Source organism: Quercus lobata, chromosome 6 (genome assembly GCF_001633185.2).
Source record: "Quercus lobata isolate SW786 chromosome 6, ValleyOak3.0 Primary Assembly, whole genome shotgun sequence".
Lineage (NCBI taxonomy): Eukaryota > Viridiplantae > Streptophyta > Magnoliopsida > Fagales > Fagaceae > Quercus > Quercus lobata.
This window is the reverse complement of record NC_044909.1, coordinates 53,077,585-53,092,091: the sequence shown is the minus strand read 5'-3', so window position 1 is coordinate 53,092,091 and position 14,507 is coordinate 53,077,585. Positions and strand designations below refer to the sequence as shown.

The window sequence follows — 14,507 nt, the reverse complement described above, 5'->3', positions numbered from 1 at the left end:
CAATGCACAAGATCAAGCTCTTGTCATGAAGAACAGGGGCAGAAATAGAAGCAAAGGGTCTAATGATCAGGCTAAATTTAATGATAGGTCACAATCAAAAGCTAGATCTTAGATTAAAGAGATAAGAGAATGCTTCCATTGTGGGAAAAAAGGGTCACATAAAAGAAACTATTGGCATTGGAATAAAGAACAAACTGAAGAGAAAGATGAAAAGAATACGGCAACAATTGTGTTTCATGAGGATGTTCTGATGCTCTCTCTTGAAGAGCAAAAGTGTGAACATGTTGCTAAGAATGATGTTGAGTGGGTTGTTGATTCAACAGCTTCCCACCATGTTATCCCTACAAAAGGGTTGTTCACCACATACAAAGCAGGCGACTTTGGTGTTGTGAAGATGGGTAACTCCAGTTATTCAAAAATTGTGGGAATTGGTGATGTGTGCATCAAAACCAATGTTGGTTGCACATTGATATTGAAGGATGTGTAACATGTTCCAGATTTAAGGATGAATGTGTTATCTACTTTAGCTATGGATCAAGCTGGTTATTGCAACCATCTTGGAAATGGAAGATGGAAACTTTCTAAAGGATTATTGGTTGTTGCATGAGGGCGTGCTTGTTGCGGTATGTACACGACTCATGTGAGGGCTTGTAAGAAGAATTTCAATGCTGTCAAAGTTTTTGAGAAAACTCCACAGTTAAGAGTTGATATTAATGGTGTTGTAGCCAAGAGAGTAAAATTCTCTCTACTTGAAAGTGATTTAAATGAGAAAGTGATATTTGATGAAAAATATCATGATGCTAGGAAGAATGATGAAGTGAAAGATTATGAAGGTCTTGAGTAGGGGGAGTAATATCCACCACTAGAGATTGTTGAACCTCTTGAAAAGAGGTGTACTGAAGAAAATCAAGCAATTAGCTTGAGAATATTTGTGCTTCTGATGAGGGGGAGCCAAGAAATTGGATTAGGGATATCCAAGGTGAAATAAATTATTTGAAAATGAAAAGTTTTAATTTTGATGATATTTTCTCAATGTTGCTAAGATAATGAAAAAGGTTGAGCCTGGTGTTGGCTTGACCGGCATAAATTCAAATTGAAAAGTTGAGTTAAATCTCCTCCCTAAGTGGGCTGGAGGGGGAGATTGTTGGGTGCTGACACCCACATGTCCAGCCCACCCTTTGCTTAGCTCATTAAATGAGCTTGTTGGACAAGTGCTGAGAAGTTAGCAAAGTGAAATGGGTTTTGCTGGAGTAGCTTGACCAAAAGAGAAGAATTGGATTCATCTTTTTCTCTATAATGATGTACAAAAGTCAAGCCACATAAATGAAGATGTGATGTTAAACTTGTGAGACACGTTGAAGGAAGAAAAGAAGAAAAGGATGAAGATATATAAAGTACACCATTCGGCTAGTGAGCAAGAAGAGGAGAAGTCTCAGCGAGTGAGACTGGGGACAATGCAGTCTTAAAGAACTGCGTGAGTGAGGGCAAGCAAAAGAGAAAAGAAAAATATAGAGAGGAAGAGAAAATTGTGAGAGATATACAGTTAGGAAGAGAGCAGTGAGTGAAAAGAAAAAGAGAGTTTTTTTTTACTCAAGTTGTATCTCTAAGTGTTGTAATCTCTATTTAATATAGTGAAATTATTCGGAGTTTTTCCCGTGGTTTTTCCCTTCAAGGAGAAAGAGTTTCCACATAAATCTTTGTGTTTTTGTGTGATTATGCTTCTGCTGTATTTGTTGAAATTTATTCCCACTTATATATAGAATTTTTCCCAACGTTTACAGACAGGCATTTTAGTTGCTTAAAATGAATGGTGTCCCTGTATTTTTGCTAGAAAAAGTAGATAATAAATAATTCACTTTTAGGGTCATTGATTGTAGAAGAAAAAAAAAAGATATTGATTCCCGAGAAAATCATGTAATTGGCTAAAATTTTAATTGAGGGACTAATCATTGGAACAAATTATGGGACTGCATATGAAATTCAAATTCAAATTATCATTAACTTTTGTGAGTAATCTCTATCATAAATATGAATTCTTAATGTATTATCAAATGATTATCAACTATTTGGTGTGGGGATGACCACATTACGTGTGATCACTGTCACATCAACGTCTTCTATTTGTTTACACTATAATGTGGGACTTTACTTCATAACTTAGTCGGCACGCAGTCCCGATACCAATGTCTATGTGACCATGTCCCATGCCAATTCTCATCATGCCTTCTGCACAAAGAGTAGCGTAAGTGTGACTTAACCAGCATGTACACACATTTTTGTCACTCCCAGTTTTGACCACAACTTTCTTCACACTATTTCAATGACAGTATACTCCAAGTGACTTTTGAATCACTATCTTTCATATGACTAACATCAATCTTCACGGTTGTGACTTGTGAGGAATAGACCATTCATATCTACACCACTATTTACGACTTCAGTTGTAAACATTCCAAATATGAGTTGACTCACGCCAAAATTATCATGAGTACTTTCTTTTAACAACTAAAGTGAACCTAAGTGATATTGATGAATACAGGTGAAAGTTTTGTGAATTCTAAAATTTGAAGTTTCTTTGAGCAAAGTGTGTTCGCATCATTGAGAATGTCTGTGTACGTATGCTTGAGTATGTTTACACGTTCTGAGCCAAAATAGGCAAAATCTACATTTCAATTGCATGATTTGTTTTACATATGGCTGCACTTTTGCAGCTTTGTTTTCATTAAAAACTCCTAAATTTATTCATACAAACCGTACATGGTTTTTATTTTTGGGTATAAACACATGCACAGGATACAAGTCAGTTAACATAATTAAAATTACAACAGTTCCAAACCCAAACATTTAAAAGAGAGTTTGATAGCCTACGTATTAATTGACTAAAGCTCCAAGATGGAACCAATTATCAGGCTAGATGACAATGAGGCGGGGCGGGGCAGGGCCGAAGGATGAGGTCTTCGTCCCCACCCCGCATGGTTTTATCTTGTCCTATCCCCGCCCCGTCCCACCCTGCATAACGGGAAAAACTTTCTCACCCCATCCCCGCCCCTTGAGGCCCCGCAAAGCCCCACCCCACCCCCATAAAACTCCAATTTTTGTTAATTTTCCCTACAACTAGTACAATTTTTTTAATGAAACCTATTTCATTAATAAAAATATACTTGAAATTAAAACTAAATTTATCCCACCAAATAAAATCAATTTTTAGAAAAAAAAAATTTTGAATAATATATCCAAGTGTTTAACAAAACAATCACAAAAAAAAAAAAAAAAAAAAAAAAAAAAAAATTCTCATAGTATAACACATAACAAAATAAAGGCAGAGAATCACATTGGGTAGAATAAAATAAACTAATATTGATATGTTTGTTTAAATAATAAGGTTTTAGAGTATGAAAAATTTACAATTATAACCCTTAGCAACACAGGATAGGGCAGGGATGGGGAGGGGCGGTGCGGGATGGGTCTAAAAAGTCTAAACCTATCCCCGCCCCGCCCCATGGAGTGGAGCTAAAATCTTGTCCCATCCCCGCCCCACCACCTTTGCGGGGCAGCGAAAACCCGCGAAGGCCGAAGCGGAGAGGGGCGGGTTAAGCGGGGTGGGGCAAAATTGCCATCCCTACTTCATATCCAGCATAAACACCACGATTATTGGGACCATCTAAAGTTCCATCTTTAGGCACTCTTCCATTTGAGACCCTCTGATCATTTCGCCTTCTCTTGGCTCCATTTTTGCCAGCTTCCTCTTGCATTTTATCTGCATCCTCTTCCTTTTCTTTGACAAAAGAAAAAAATGATTTCTTGGTTAAGCTCCCATCTGAATGCCTCATGTACTGCCGCACCATCTTAATGAGATACAAAAGCAGAGCAAGAAAGCAAGCTGAGCCACATAGTAAAAAGAGTCCCCAAAAGCTTTTAAGTGGAAGACGGTCTACGTCTTGCTTTGCACCTTCTGAGCTGCATGCACTTCTTGTAAGCCATTTATCATGAATCCTCTGTAGACCCCCATTCTCTGATAGTTTCAAGATCGCAGTTGACATGTCAATTGCTAGTGGCGAGTCCCGTGGAAAGGCCTAACCAATGAGAAATATGGAACACAAAACAAAATATAAATAAGAAATTTATATATTATGTTGTATATGTGACATCAATCACATTTATTATTTATAAGTATTTTGTAATAAAATCGATAATAACTTTAACATTTTTTTTATGGATATGATAGACATGAGCAATGAATTAAAAACAAGTGGCTAATCCAATACAAATATACTATGTCTAATCAAGTCAAACACAGGCATATATACTATGGTTCTCTAATGAGTTTGATATGATATATTATTTCAAGATTCAGATCCTCTAAATTTTCTAGGGTATTCTACCAAATAGATTTCCTTAAATCTTAACAATTCTTTAATGATTTAATGGTCTAGATTTTGCCATGTCAGCATTCCACTAACAATAATCTAAATTGTTTTGTTTGCACCATTATTATATTATTTTAAGAATATTATTAGTGGAATGCTGACATGGCAGAATCTAGACTCTTAAATTATAAAAGATTGGTTAGAATTTAAGGAAATTTATTGGTAGAGTACCCTAAGAAATCTAGAGAATCTGAATCCACTATTTCAACCAAAAGCTAAATCTATTAAAAAAATGGTGAATTTGACCGATTAACCATTATTCTAGAACTCTCCTCACTTGTGAGTTCAAACTATCCCTTAATAAGTGGGACCCCATACATATGCATGTAAGATTTTTAATTTGATGTCATTATAATTTACCACTTGTTCCAAAAATTTAAAATGCTACCAAATGACAATATCAATTACCATTATTCTATCATGATTATGAACAAATGCTAAAATGAGGAAGTACATTTTTAGAGAGGTGTTACGTCTACAATATTTTCACAACAAATCATAAGTGGTTAGTTGTTATTGGTTCAAATTTGAACTTAACACTAAGATAATTTTTTTGCCCTAACAATAACAATCAATAACAGTCTGTCACTTAGAATTTGTTGTAAAAATGTTGTAGACATAACATTTCTCATATTTTTATGGTTCACCAGTTTCACATTCACAAGATGACAGGAACAACTGGTCATCTTACCCAAAGTTTTGACAATAATATTTTTGTATGCTGAATTAGTAGAACCATTAATGATTAGTGAATGAACCCACAAAGGAATTAAATTTACCAAAGGGGATGTTTCTTGTTACTGTTAAAGAAAAATCAAATGCTTATAAATGATACTTACAAAGCCCCATCCCATTTTGGTGAATTCTTGACCTACTATACCAAATTCACATCGGGTGGAGAGGAAGAGCTCCATGTATGCACGCTCATCAATCACTGCAGCAACACCACCCTTCCTTGGACCATCCCTCAAGGCTTTCTCATATTCGTTTGGAGAGTTCAGGGGAACAAGTCTGTTCTTATGCACGTTGAGCTCCTGTGTCAAATAATTTTCAGCAAATGAACCCCGCAGGTAACCAATTGGATCGTTGCTCGATATTAAACTTTCAATCCCTTTGACGGGTGAAGAAAGCTGTTCCACTGTCAGTATTGAGGTCAGACTTGCAATGTAGCTCGAGTTGAGTATTAAAACTACAAAAAGCCATATGATAAGCACTAAGCGACCAAGGGTGCTAGCAATCCTTTCCCCTGCATAAAACATGAAAGGAGCGATTTAGTAATCCTTATTACTAGTAGATCCAAGAGATAGTCATGTTGCATTAATCACAACAGGTCACGTCAATATATAGCAATTTGCAAGTGACTGCAGCAAATTGCTTGTGAAGAATAAAGTAGAGCATTTTACTTACTATGAGAGAAAAACAAAGTGGAAAAGCTGAACCTGCAAAGTGAAAGGCACAAAATTAGCAATAGGGGAATAGATAAAAATTCAAGAAGATGCAATCTTATAGAATATTTTTGAAAATGAAAGAGGAATCAATAACAGAACATTCCAGGTACAATCATTTATTTACTTTTAGCGTCCAAACTATCATCATCACAAAAGGAACTTTTCTGGACCTGACAATGGTTACATTATTAGTGAAGGTGAAAAGTAGGGAAATATGTTCTACTTTTTTTTGGATGTGAAGGGCTTCTAGTGATCTCTACCTCAGCATTATCATTTTCTTACAAACAAAGAATGAATGGAGTGAAAGTTTTACCATAGTAACGTGTGTAGCTAAGCTGTTCTTAATAGAAGCGTAAGTGATGTTACATCTACTATAAATTTTACCATATAAGTTTGACAAACTGAAGCGTCAACTTTAAATACAAAATAAAAATGTATTTCAAAAATTGCATTCAATGTCTTATAAGTTTAAATAAAATTAGTAGTAGCTTTAGTATTTATTTATTTTCTTAAGAACTCACCATATAATTGTGACTAATTGTTTTCTAGGAGGGCCCCGGAATTCATCATTTGTCCTGCGCTCCAAAATCCAAACAACTGCTCCCACAAGAAGGAAGGATATTCCTGTGACACACCACATCAACGGAGTAAATGGTCTCAAAAATGCCCAAGCACTAGAGTTCAACTTCCAAACTGGGGCCACTACCACTAGCCCAGACTCAATATATGGCTGTGTAAAATCCACCATCTTTGTCCTGTTTGTGGTAATTGTAATGTCTCCAACCACAGCATCAAAGTCCTATACATATGTAACATCAAAACCAGTGAATCAGGAATTATAACTAAAAGCATGAAAAACAAAACAAAAGCATATCACACTATAAGAGTATGATAGAGGATTTTTATTCCAATGTCTGCAGAGAATTGATGTACTTCATACTTACACCAGTTGTGATCTTGTGCAGAAGATCTTGGTTTATTGGATTCGTATGCCCATCCCCAAATGGAACAAACTTGTACGGGACTGGATATGGTAACGCGTCCTTTGCAGCATTAAACACATCAATGCAATAACCACCAAACATATCAGGGCCTTCACCTCTAGACACAAATTCACGATAACTAACACGGATTGGAACTCCAACTCTCAATTGCCTTCCACTGCTCGATAATTCCCATCCACGAGGCTTTTGAGTTGTTTGTCCTGGCCAGATTACACCGTATAGTGATGGACGAATTGAACTGGAACCATTTGCTTGTGCATTGAGCTTATCTGGTGGCACAACTGATAAGCCAGAAGAATTGGACCAATACCCAATTGTCCTAGACCCTGTGCCAATCACATTGATGACTTCATATGAAGGATGAATGAGGTTACCATCAGGAGTGAACTTAACCTGGCCAGTTACACCACTCATGTTAACATTTAAAATGTTATCAAGCAACACTGACCCTTCATCAAAGACACTCATAGCATTAAAACGCAAGTTTCCTTCACTAAAATCACTTAAACCCGTATCATTTGAAAATGAAATGTTTTTCCCCTGACTGAAAAATGCGTCAAGTGCATGAGCAAGAAGCCAGACAGTGTCATAAGCATACAGACCATAAGTATTTAGTCCAAAAAGGCCATTATCTGTGTCTCCTGCAGCAGTCAAGTTACTCCACCTGGAAACAAATTTCTTTTTCAAATTTGTCTCCGGTGTGTACATACGCAATGTAAGAACCCCCTGAATACTATCCCTTACTGATGAAGATAAGGAAGAGTCTGTATCTAGTAGAGTAGAGAGCCAATCAGTAGCTATCCATACATATCCATTTCTCATCATCTGCATATCTCGTGCAGCATCAAGTACCTCTACACCTAAGGAATCATAAATGTGCAGTATAATAATCCGAGACTCCATCAAAGCCACCTTGACCAATGCATTGGTGATGTTAACGCGGCCTAAGTCAGGGCTCATAGGAGCTTTATATGAGATTTTACATCTTTTCTCGGCTAGCATGTCCCCCAATGCAGCAATCCCATTTCTACCATGATCATCATCAATATAGATTGCTATTACATCTCGCCATTCATAGTAGGCTACAATTTCTGCTACTGCAGCCATCTTGAAGAGATCACTTTGCGTTGTCCGAACAAAGTAAGGGAACTGAAGTGAATTCAGGGTGGGGTCTGTTGCTGCAAAGGATAATAAGGGGACACGGAGCTCATTCGCTATATGTGAAATTATATGAGCCATAACTGAGCGCTGGGGACCTAGTATGGCCACTGTATCATTCTCCATAAACCGCAAAGCTGAAAAACAACAATTAAGCTTTAGTTCCAAAATAGCGCAGAGTTTGTAAAAGAAGGTGAAAAATATAGACTGTATGAAATTTTATGACTTGCGCATCATGGAAAGGATGAAAATTTGTGAATGAACAAAAAGGAGATGTTACAGAGAATGTACCCTCAACAATTCCCAAAAATTCATTGTCTAATTTGGAATCCTGCACTGCTAATTTCAGCATAGTTCTATTTAGAATTGTTGGATCGTCATTCACATCTTTGATGGCAGCTTCTATTGCAACTTTAGCAACTTTCCCAATGGAGGAATCGAAAGAGAAAATAGCCCCGATTTTCACAACGCTGGGTATTGTAGAAACGTTAACACTAGTATTACTAGTGCTAATACAAAGCCCATGGTAGAAAAGCATAGATACCAGAAGCCAAAACATATTCATGGTGGAATACTCTGCAAGAAACAAAACAACGTAGTCACAAACGGATACTTCCTCCTACCAAAAGGCACTAACATGTACAGAATACAGATAAGCATTTATGTTAAAAACTTCAAATATAAGTGGAAGCAAGAAAATTTAATGAGGTTCGGCTTATGGTATACGTCCATAGTGGAAAGCTTAAGCGACTGCATCTTTATTGCTATATTGAAATGTGTTCCAATGAAGCAATGTAAGTATACATAGGAATATATTAAGTTTGGTATGTTAACTCTAAAACTAGGGCATCCCATGGTATCACAAAATCACAATAGCCCTTGATATTCTATAGAACCATTGTTTGTGTATTTATGATGAGATTCTAATATATATATATATATATATATATATAATATACTAATATATTCTAACAATACACACATATACACACGTAAATATACATAATATAAATATGTATTTATGTATGCATACATTCTAAGGATATGAAGCTAAATGAGCGAAGCATAAGTTGTTCTCTCAGGCCTATGCACATGTCACAAGAACAACAGAAAATACCTCTAAAGATCAGTTCTTAAGAAAATTGCAATGTTGTATATGTTTAGATGTATTTGTGTGCCTATATATATATATATATATATTACCAAAGCAAATACAAATAACAACGACTAAACAGAGTCATGAAACACAGAAAAGAAGACCCACCAAATAAGACAAAATAAGCACCCATGAAACACGGGGAAACAAGAACTACCCATTAATAAAAAAAGGTTGTAGGCTTGAATGAGAGTAATTCGGTTCATATTCAAAAGATGCGTAATTGAAAGTAAGACACTGTATCAAACAAAAAAGAAAAAGAAAAAAAAGAAAGGAAGACACCATAGGATCAAAGTAGTTGCTGGTTAATTTAAAGAGAGAGAGAGAGAGAGAGGAAAAAGAAAATCTCAAAAGTGAGATTCTTTTCCTTTTCCTATTGCCAGAATTTCAAAAGCTGGTTTTATTGGATACGTTAGACTAGAGATAACTCATAAGTCACTTAGATTTGAGAATTTAGAACAAAAATAGAGGAAAAAAAGAGCTTTTCTATTGCCACAAAAAGTGACACAACAAATGCCACAACTCGCCCATGTGGCGAGTTGTGGTTAGTAGGCGAGTTGTGATTAGTAAAGGGGATGGTGGTAGGTCCATGTGGAGACACCCCTCCACCAACCACAACTCGCCACATGGGCGAGTTGTGACATTTGTTGTGTCACTTTATGTGGCGTAAGACTTAATTGAAAAAAAAAAAAAAAAAAACCAAAGTCACTTTCACTACCACATTAATCATGCTAAAACTACACTAAAACTAGTGCCAAATTCTAAAAATGCGGCTATAGGTTAGAGCGCGTTTTTAATAGTGAGTCATCCATGCATGCCATTAGATTGATTATTAAATTATTAAATTCACTATTTCCTAATAGTTTAAACTTTTAAGACAATTATTGAAAAATCTAATGTGTTGGCCTCACTTATTAAGGTGGAGTTTAGATTCATGCTCAAAGGAAATTGTTAAAAAATAGTTAAATAATTAATTTCATTATTTCTAATAGTTTAAATTTTTGAAATAATTGGTAATTTATCACATGTAAGAATGAAAATTGTACTAGCCTGAAGGAATTTGAAAAGGGGAAGTTATTTACATACTTTTTGTGCACACACTTCTCATCAGTATAATTGATTTGAATTAAAGTCAACAAATGCAACAATCGGATGTGAAATTAATAATGCAGATAAAACATATGTAGAGAAAAAACGTGCACAAAAAGTCAGAAATAACACTATCCAACCAAACCGTATATTTGTATTGACTATGCAAAAAGAGTGTACTTTCGAGGACTACTATGGTGGTTACATGCAATAATTATAGATTACTCTAGCTTAGATGTGAGGCCTCACCTGTTATGCGTGTAATACAACATGTGCATGCAGTGAGAAATGTGTGCCTGTTAGAAAGAGTTTCTTGATCCTTTTATATACTTCTCTGACTGAGTTGCCATAGACTTACATCCTGGAATGATCACTGCTATTGGATAGAAATTAGAATGTCATTCTTTTGCATTATTGAGAATACCACTAGGGGCATTTCATCCAATAACAATTCCAAGTAATGGAATTCATAATGGCCGATTGATTTAGTTTCAGCACTTGATTACCATTGTATCAAAATGGAGTAGCCACTCCTAAATGGCGCATGTGCTGCTGAATGTTATCCTTCAAGTTCACTTTAAAGGTCAAGGTCATCTCATCTCCTAATCTTGGAGAATTTGCCATATGAGGCATATTACTAGTTCACTATACTATTCAAAATTCAATTCATCCATCAGGTATCCCCAGAAGGGAAACTTGGCGCAGGACATTAAGGTATTGATCATGTTTTCGATGAACTAATAATACTCATTCATCAAGCCAGGTATCCCAAAAGGGCAGCCTGGCAGGACATCAAGGTGAGTTTAAAAACTTAGGAGGTGTTTGGTACACCCACTAAAACACACATTTTCAGTTATTAAACAACATTATACGTATTTCCATACACTTTTTTACTCACACATATTTCCACACATGTTTTCAAACAACAAAATACATGTTTTCAAACACAAGTACCAAACACCCTCTTATTTCCTGAAACATGATCATAGACCAAGCTATAATATCTTTAGGTACTAGGATATTCAAAGGGATCCATCCTTTTGTAGCTTCAGATTATTGTCTTGCGATTCAATGTGTAAGATGCCGCATTTGAAGCCTCTAGTGTTTGGGTTTTCTTTTCCTCCCCTAATATCGCAAGACAGGTTTTTCACCCAAATTTTCTATCTTGGAATGACACTAAGTAAAAACCCTACTTCGTCTTCATTACAGAGATACAATGGGTTTATTTGTTAAATATATAATGATCCAAGAGGTCCAAGTATTTTGTATACACAATTTAACACAGTAAAAATGTAGCCGCATAGGCTTTCTTCTCATGTGGACATAGGTTGTTAGGTCAAATTCTCTTTCTTATGCTTTTATCTATAATTATCTTCATTTTAGATTTTAATGCCCTAGTCAACAACCGAAGAGGCTGACAAGAAAACCCCTAAGGGTTCGTTTGGTTGGAGGGATGAAAAAGTGGAAGGATAGAAAATGGAGAAAGAAAATAGAAAAGTGGGAAAATAGAAGAGATTCATTTTCCCCTCGTGTGTTTCATTGAGAGGATGGAAAAGTAGAGAAATGGAACATTTATTCGTTTGATAGAGAATAAAAATGAGATGATGGAAAATGAAGTTGGTATAAATTTACTCTTATGCCCCTATGACATAATATAATAAATAATTTTTTTTGTAATCATTAAATATAAAAATATATTTCCATTATATTATATATATATATACAAGGACTTTTTTGTCCGGAATTTTTGTTTCGAGTTTCTCTTTAGTTTTCTCCCTAATATGGGGAGAAAAACATTTTGGTGGGTTTGGGAAGAAAACACCAAGGCTTCATCAATTTCCTCCCATAAATCTACACAACTAAAAACCCCTAATAAATTTCTTTCCTCCCCATTTTTTTTTCCATCCTCCCTAAAATCCACCCAACCAAACGAACCCTAAGAGTCTGAGTGAATCAAGCGTTAAAGATATATTTATGTGTAACAGCCCGAGAGGCCCAAGTGTATGTATACACAATTCAACATAGTAAAGATCTGCTAGAATTTTTTTTTTTTCCATTGGACGTAGGTCATTATGCCAAACTAGTTAACTGTTGTGTTATATTAGACATATTAGCCCATAACATAGGCTCAAGTCCACACCTACTATGTGTGCAAGTAAAGTCTCTTACTTGTACTAGTAGTCTAGGGTTTAGCCTAGTATATATATTCATATTATAGTTCATTGTAACACAAGTTTTGTACCATACACTCTTATAAAATTAATGTAGCCATTAAAGATTTTCTCCGTGAACGTAGGCCAACAAGGTGGGGCCACGTAACTCTCATATTCTCATATTCCTATTTTATGCTTCATCTTTCACATCTACTTTATCATATTCAACATAGTATACATCAATGCTAATATTTAACGCAAACCAAAACAAATGACCAAGAAAAACTCAAAAAAGGCAAAAAACCAAAGTTCAAAATCAAGGGGGAAAAAAAAAGCAAAAGAAGAAAACGACAAAGACTTTTTTGTTTAGAATTCTTGTTCCAGTTTTCTCTTCAACTTTCTTCCCAATTTGGTGAGAAAACATTTTGATGGGCCTAGAAAGAAAACACTCAGACCCCACTAGTTTTTCTCCCACAAATCCACCCAACCAAACACCCTAATAAATTTCTTTCCCTCCCCATTGCCTCTCTTCTTTTTTTTCATCCTCCCCTAAAATCCACCCAACCAAATGGACCTTAAGAGTTTGAGTGATCAAGTGTTAAAGATGTGTTTATGTGTAATAGCCCAAGAGACCCGAGTGTATTGTATACACAATTCAACATAGTAAAGATCTGCTAGACTTTCTTCTCCGGTGGACATAGATCATCCTGCCAAACTATGTTAACTCTTGTTTTCTCTCTGTTACTTCCACATCTCTCTATAATTATTTTCCTTTTAAGATTTTAATAAACTCAATCAACAATTCAAAAGGCTCATAAGGAAAACCTAAGAGTTTGATTGAATCAATAGTGCACAACACAAACAAAGCATCCATAATAAATAACACAGATTACAGGAAAACTCCCATCCTTTGTTACTTTTACCAGCAAAGTACAAAGGAAACCAAGACTTTTGCTCACACAAAACCTGCCTTAGCTTAATCAGCCATTAAGGCTTACAAACACACAGATTTATAATGTTTCCTTACAAAGTACAATCTGATTTTTTTTCCTTCTCACATGCTATATATTGACACCCTTAACACAGCCTAATAATACGTAAAAATAACAGTCATGGTAGTTACTGCTAAATAACTGCTGCCACATGTTAAACGCTTGTGCTTATGTTTCAGCCCAAGTGCATTGCCCAACACCTAGCCTGGCATTGGTCCATGCATATATAACCTCGTGCCCGTAAGTTTGCATATATATGGTTGGGATGAGTGAGTGCACATACATGATACATACAATCACTCCTCTTAACTTAAGGATAAGGATAAGGATAAGTAAACTTTGATTACAGAAGAACAGGGGATTTGCACTCACAAAACATTAGGATATTATATACCACGTGCGGCACATCAAACACAAAAGACGAAAAAAAAAAAAAAAAAGCCTGCGTGTTTCGGATATTCTAAGTAAGTATCACAACAAAATATCCTTGCGCTTTTGAGGACCACAAAAGTTGGGCAACTCGCAACTCTTTAAAGTCTCTCAGCCAATCAAAGAGGGCGTTTCGAGTCAAAGGATTACGCTTTTTGACTTTAGAATCGAACTCCAACTTAAGTAGACCATTACATATAAATTCTGGTCGGGTATCAACTCCAGTGCTGAACACTTGGCCATATAATATTTACTTGAATATATATATATAGTAAGTGGTCCACTGGGAGTGAGAGCTCCCTGAATCGTAATTTAATTTCCCATGTAACACATTCAATTCACACCGTGTCTGAGTTTGAACTTTGAACCTATAGTATATATCATCCAATCTCTGACCACCTCAATTAGAATGTAGAACTCGAACTCGATGGTCAAACCCCACTTCACGCGTTAAAAACATGGTATTGTTCCTTGCGGAGCAAAGCCACTGGAAAAAACTATACTAACTCCAGTCGCTGCATCCACCATCATCTGATAGTGATAGGTCACTAATCACCATGCATAATGACTTCCATCGTTGGGTTCTTTCTTACCTAAATCTCCATTACCCTAGTGCTATACCCCATTAATTTTGTCCCTAATCCTTGGATT

General features: G+C 35.9%; 1 protein-coding gene across 1 annotated transcript; it reads right to left on the bottom strand.

Moving 5' to 3' along the window:
- Positions 1 to 3,590: 3,590 nt before the first annotated feature.
- LOC115950491 (glutamate receptor 3.6-like) lies at positions 3,591 to 8,614 on the bottom strand. The gene is made up of 6 exons (XM_031067685.1): positions 8,329 to 8,614; positions 6,820 to 8,174; positions 6,397 to 6,674; positions 5,835 to 5,866; positions 5,267 to 5,673; positions 3,591 to 4,073 (listed from the first exon to the last, which is right to left on the bottom strand). The coding sequence occupies exons 1-6, from the start codon at positions 8,600 to 8,602 to the stop codon at positions 3,591 to 3,593; spliced, it is 2,829 nt and encodes a 942-aa protein (XP_030923545.1). The 5' UTR covers positions 8,603 to 8,614.
- Between the last annotated feature and the right edge of the window lie 5,893 nt (positions 8,615 to 14,507).